This window comes from Ceratina calcarata, unplaced genomic scaffold (genome assembly GCF_001652005.2).
Source record: "Ceratina calcarata isolate Rehan_Ccalc_2016 unplaced genomic scaffold, ASM165200v1 scaffold151.2, whole genome shotgun sequence".
Classification (NCBI taxonomy): Eukaryota; Metazoa; Arthropoda; class Insecta; order Hymenoptera; family Apidae; genus Ceratina; species Ceratina calcarata.
This window is the reverse complement of record NW_017136308.1, coordinates 784367-790951: the sequence shown is the minus strand read 5'-3', so window position 1 is coordinate 790951 and position 6585 is coordinate 784367. Positions and strand designations below refer to the sequence as shown.

Below are 6585 nucleotides of genomic sequence, written 5' to 3'. Positions count from 1 at the left end.
TTGTAAATTGGCTACTAAATTAATATTAAGCTTGCTAGCGAACGCAGATATTGATATACAATATGTCACATACCTGGAATGTTACACATTAGTCAAGAGCATTTTAGGTGTAGAATATAGTAAAGAGAGATTATCATGGGAGAATTTAGCATTCTTATTTGAATCATCTGTCTTAACGGAAATAATATCTTACGGTGTGACACACGAAGATGAAAGGGTAAGATCAAAGATTTTTATGATTCGTAATTCGGTTATTATATAGAATATTCCTACCTATTAGATTAAAGAAATGTCCGAAGAGATTCTAGTTTATATGCTAAAAGGACGAATACAAATGGGAGAAAACGGATGGTTGAAATCCTTAGAAGCCGTTGCACCGGTGTTATCTCTTTTACAATGCCACGCTCATCCTTCTACAGCTTTAGGCCAATGTGTAACGAAAATATTCGACCCAGATGTTTCTACTAACATACAATTGCCATATGTTGAGGTATCTAATTTATCTTTATTATTGTTACCAAGAACGTAAAAAATTTGACCAAATTTTAATTAAGTATTTGTTTGAAAGGTATTAAAAGGTAATATAAGGTTTCTATTTTCATCGGATATTGATATTAGGGAAGAAGCTGTTTGTCGATTAATTTGGCTCCTTGGAAGAGAAAAGGATTCAATTCATAAGTTACCACGATTATCGTCTTTACATGGCTTACCTCTAGGCTCAATTTGTATATTTGAACGTCCGATAGTTTTTAAAAAATCTGAAGGCAATTATCAGGTTGCATATTTTTACATACATGTTTAAAAATAATGCTATTACTAATTTAATAAGCCAGATTTTTATACAGAAAATAATGTAATTTGCAGAGAAGTAATTTATTATCCGTAATGGAAATATTGAACGAGCCAAATGTCGATCCAAAAATACGAAAATCAGCATTAGTACAAATCAGCGTAATGCTTTCGGATTCATCCTTGCATAAGTTGTTTATTACAGAAAATGGCTTACCATTAATTTTAAAGATATTTAATAATGCTCTAGTTGAGAAAGAATGTACTGACTATCCAGATTCTGTCATTCCTATAATTACTGTACTGAAATTATTAGCATCTACTGAAAGTTCTGTACGCCAAGATCTGTCTATCCGGATTAACGTTTTTTCAAATATAATCAGAAGTAAGTATAACAAATATTTTTTTCTATAACAAGAAGAGTAGAAATGTTAAAATATCCTGCACTTAACAAATATTTTTCAGGTCTGTTTTTATTTCCAAATAATGAATGTTTAAAAACTGATGGTTCACAATTACTGTGTTTGTTGCTTTATAACGAATACATTATGAGATTGAGTGAAAACCACACAGAGAATTATAATCAATCGAATATTTCTTTACCTTACATTATAATATCTAAAATGAAATTACCATTTGTTTGTAAATCGCATTGGAAGATAAGCACACACAGACGATCAGATTTGTCTGGTAAGTACTAACTTTACTATTTTGCATACAATTATATATATATTTCTAATATCAGTGTTCCTTTTTTCTGTCATTAAGTTCTGCATGGTACTAATCCATTGGTCTCGACGTTTATTAAATTGTACTGGATATGGGAATGGCACGATGGCATAAATTTACTTTGGAAAGATTGGGATAGCCTCTACAATTCCGGTATATCGGAAAAGTTAAAAATACAGCAGAATGAATTTTTAACTTTACGATTCAGCTATCCTCACTATTATTGTCAACAACAATTGTATAATATACAGAATTCAATCACTCACGGCTCAGTTTCATGCGCGCTTGATTACCTTACGATGTAAACGTTCTTTTTACATTGCTTTCACTTGTTTGTAATCCTTTTTCAACTAATAAATATCTTATTTTTTCAGGTATATAAAATTGTATAAAATGCTACATTACGAAGAGATGGAAGATATAAGCTCATTACCTTGGGAGCAAACGTTCGAACGATTTTTACTTTCGCAACCTGCGAGTAAAGAAGACTGTGATCTATTCGTCGAAGTCTTGAATTTCTTACAACTCTACATTAATGTTACACAACACGGTAAAGCTTGATCAATAATTAATATTCGCATTTATTGTGGAATATAGTTACAATCTCTTTGCCTTTTTACACATGAATTAGGAAAGCATAAATGGACCAGCAAAATAATGAAAAATATAACTAAATCGTTGGCGGAATTGTTAAAAAATTCAGAGGTGGATAATCAAAATGTACATCAGTTTGTACTGAAATTAGCTCGGATGTGTGCAGCAGTAGAAAAGACTGAGGGATCTACCGAAGAGGATCAAAACATTTGGCTTCATTTTGTTGAATTAGTTATCTCCACTTTATGTTTAGGAGACCAACAACATTTTTATAATCTCGGTAAAAAATAATTTTTTTTGGAAAATAGAATTGTGGTGTTTTCTTTTGCATGAATTTATTAATATTATTTTGTTACAGCTTATCTTGACTGGTTGTTAACGTGTTTGACCTATTTAATTGGGAAGTGTCATTGGATAAATCATAAAAATTTATTAATAACATTAGGGAACACGTTAATCGAATTAATTATATCTTTCCACGGAGCTGGAACCGTCAGTTTTATGGGCTTATCCATAACTAGAAATTCTATTATTTGTCTTAATCATTTGTTATATCAAATGCAAATAAACTTCAATAAAAATGCAAGTATTTATAAAAACAGTAGACTGAGTAATTAACGTACATCTCGTAACGTACATCTTATTAATTTTATTTAGACTTTTGTACAATTTTGGTACGAAGAAGATCGTACGTTAAATTGGTTGCCTATGTTATGGCAAAACCGAGATCCATTGGTCCGTGCATCCGCTTTACAATTATTAGCGGGCTTATTAAATAATTTGCATACAGCATCTCAGTTATTAAATTCTATAGCATTGGCGCCAAGTGAATTATGTCAGACGTTGCTCCAATATATTATTAATAGAGAAGACTCGTGTATCGTCAAAGAACAAGCATGCAGTGCATTCAGCAGTTTGGTAAAGAATTGCAATTCCGTCATCTTTCAATACGTAAGCAGATATAATTAAACTACGTTACAAAATTAAACCCAACGTTTATTTCGCTTTCATATTATGATATTTGGTTACTCAGGTGGATTCTTTGAAAGCGAACGCTATTTTAATATACATAGAACAGAGTAACACTTACTACGAAATCAGTGTTTTATGTTCCAATATTTATATGTTTACTTCTCTGGATTGTGACCATGTGGATAATCAAGAACGAGAGACTGGGAGAGCCCCGTCCATTCGCAGCGTACAGTCTAGTTCCACCTCATTAGTACCAAGAACGATTTCGTATTTGTACAATTGTCAAGATGAATTACAACCTTGTATGTTGAATTATAAGTTGCTTCCATGAAATGGTAATCTGGGAATGAGATGTATGCGTTCAGTTTCAGTGAGAGGATCAACAATCACGGACACGGACAATTGTTTACAACTAGTAGCAACACCCTCGCTGATAACAGCTATTTGCAGACTGTTGAACAATCTGATATTTCTGGGAAAACAGGAAGTTGTTCATCAAATCTACCAGCATTCGATCGACAAATACTTATTTGGGTAATTAAAAATAACTTACATATTATTTGTTATGTCCTCATAGAAAGATCTATCATTTCCTCGTGATTTGTGTCTTCTACTTTTCAGATGTATCAATGAAATCCCTAAAGATGTTGATAATAAAAAGAATTTAACGAATTATTCCGATATATTGGAGATGTATATTAACATCTGTACAGTTTTAACAAGCTGTTTCACACACAGTAATGAATATGCGCTTGTTGCTAATTTTTCACCTGATACCTTGTACATACTGTTTTGTTTTTTAAACAGTGATTTATATCGTAAGTTAACAATTTTACGATACACAGTTGCGTAATAAATTCTATGTACATCGTATTAAAATGCTTTAACGTTTACGCAGGTACCGATACAGCGCAGCTAGTTTCTTTACGAAACAAACTCTGGACAGAGATTTTTAATTTTATATCTATACTTTCTTTGTCAGATAATCAGCATTTCGAACCGATACAAACAGCTCTGGAAATGTGTGGTGCGGAAGCTGTACTATCGTCTATATGCGTTGCTATGAAAGATTCTAGTCCAGAACTTCGTATCAGTGCTATAGGGTGCCTCGCATTTCTACTTTCTCAAGAGATTCAAAAAGATTCTTTAGCAAAGACAAGCGTCTCGCTGCAAACGGTAATAGACACTGCATTGACACGTTCGTCAAACGACAGTAGAAACAGTTTAAGAGAAATTATATCGGATGTTCATAAACTTTCTTTGCAAGCCGTTACTTTACATTCTAAAAAATCTAATGAAATTGAGAATTTGCCCATAACGAATGAGAAACTCCCAAATTGCGAAACCGAGAGAAACGAAATTGCCATGAGCGAAGAACTCTGCAGTATTTTACTGCACCTATTTATTGCCCATAATTATCATAGATCCAAAAAAAATAAGAAGTTAAGTGACGATAAAGATCTAATCACAAGTGCGCTTACGAATTTGCTATGCGTATCGAGCACAGCTAAAAGAGTCGCGCTGAAAGAAAACTTGGCTGAGACAATCCTAATGATACTGAAAGAATTCTACGTCAAACTAAATCTGCAACCATTCGAGCTTTTTAAAAATCAAACTGATCGTGAGAAAAAAGTAAGCAATACAATACAACGCACATATATTTTATCTATCTCGTTTTTACATGTTCTAACAATCAATGTTCCCCTTCGTTTTGCATAGATTCACCCTCTGCTACGCGATATGAATGCTATTTTCACTCTTTTAATGAATTTCATGTACGGTAGTACAGAAGTTAAGGAGGTACTAACGAAAGCAGGGCTTGCAGATGTGTTACACAAATTGTGGGCTTGGATAGCATTAAATAAAGCGCTCTCGACCACTACTTTAAAATTATTGGCAACATACACTACGAACTGTACTACAGGTAAAAAGCTTGATAGTAAATGTGCATGTACATAAGACTAACTGTGAATCAAATTTTAATTTCGCTCATTTCTTTTTACAGCATCGCAGTCATTGACGCTGACAACTATTTTACCAGGAACGGGACTCAGAAAAACTCCCAATACACTTGCTCTGATACATGTTATCATCCAGTTAGTTTGTAAAGAAATTGATAAAGCCGGGCAACACTTCGATAATCATAAATTACATTTTGCATTTCATGTTCTACGAAATGCGATACATGTGCACGAATGTAGAGTGTCAATATCGAAGGTAATTTTACATTTCTTAATTGTAATTACTCCGAAGAAAATTAATATATTCACAGACTTAAATTTTCTAGAGTAATCTTCTACAGTTCTTTACAAAAATACATCCAACTACTACGAAACGGTCGAAGCCATGGCCGTTGGTCGAGTTATATTGTTTAGAATTTTTAATTGACTTCACTTACTACGAGGAAGGTCAATTATGTGTGTTGAAGGTAAGAAAATATTCCAAACGCACAATTTGATTCATTTTTATATTTCATTTTTTGAGACATATTAGTTTAATGCTTTTGGATATAAACTATTTAGGCTGTCGATGGTTTAGACGTTTTATTGCAATTGTCAAAATATCCTTCATCGTCTAATAGGATTCTTGCAATTTCTATATTACGCAACCTCGCGTTTAATGCGACTAATCGGCCGCGGTTGCTCAGCTCAGGTAAACTAATTATTTATTGCGTTATGTCTTCGAATTATTAACGTGCTACAAATATTTCAGTGGATTTCATTAACGTCATGCATGATATATTTAAAAATGGTTCCTTGGATGAAATTAAAATAGCGGGTTCAATGTTATGGTCGTTAGTATGCAACAACCAAAAAGGAAAGCTAATCGCACGAAGTGCTAGTTTTTCACAAAGTATACAAGAAGCCTTAGGCAAACTAACATTATTAAATATAGATGACAGAAAGGAAGAGGACGATTTAGTTAAAATGCTACAATACGTATTAAGGATTATTAGCCCAACAGATACTAAAAATGATTGACATCGTGAGTCGACTAAACTAATACGAAATAATCAATATTTGTACATAGAAATTTTACTTTATAGTAATGAATAATATCAATGAATATTGTACAATTTTTTATCCAAATAGTACAAGCTATTTAATACCAATTTGTATAATTCTAATAGGCTAATTCTTTTTAACGTGTAAAATAATATAAATATATTTTTATGGATATATTTTTATAAATAATAAAATGTTTGGCAATAAGAAATATTTAGTGATGTATACCTTAACTACGCATACAAACCAGAGAATAATTAATATGACTTTGTGCAAATGATGGTACTTAATTTTCCTAACGATACTTGTTTGTCCAGTTTCTTTGTAATTGAGAATAATAAGGTTTAATTTCAGTTCCTGCATGATTGCATCTTGCATGACGCAATGAATTAAATAAAAGTGACATTCAAATCCAACATTTGTCGAGTAGTGAAAAAAATTGCGATCATGGGTATGTTGAATTCCGATCTTGTTATTATTAAAGTTTTCGTCAGTT

The 6585-nt window shown here is 32.3% G+C and overlaps 1 protein-coding gene across 1 annotated transcript in view; it reads left to right on the top strand.

The window, feature by feature from the left end:
• ana3 (rotatin homolog anastral spindle 3) overlaps positions 1-6150 on the top strand; it is an 8491-nt gene extending 2341 nt beyond the window's left edge. The window contains 20 exon segments of the mRNA XM_026819415.1: positions 1-6; positions 9-217; positions 281-490; positions 569-775; positions 865-1174; positions 1255-1479; positions 1558-1819; positions 1893-2068; positions 2150-2392; positions 2471-2694; positions 2770-3063; positions 3146-3386; positions 3450-3618; positions 3706-3902; positions 3983-4716; positions 4804-5008; positions 5090-5301; positions 5372-5512; positions 5607-5736; positions 5797-6150. The exon segment at positions 1-6 is cut by the window's left edge and continues 205 nt beyond it. Of these exon segments, the coding sequence (XP_026675216.1) occupies positions 1-6; positions 9-217; positions 281-490; positions 569-775; positions 865-1174; positions 1255-1479; positions 1558-1819; positions 1893-2068; positions 2150-2392; positions 2471-2694; positions 2770-3063; positions 3146-3386; positions 3450-3618; positions 3706-3902; positions 3983-4716; positions 4804-5008; positions 5090-5301; positions 5372-5512; positions 5607-5736; positions 5797-6065 (4664 nt within the window). The 3' untranslated portion in view covers positions 6066-6150.
• The last annotated feature ends 435 nt before the right edge of the window (positions 6151-6585 follow it).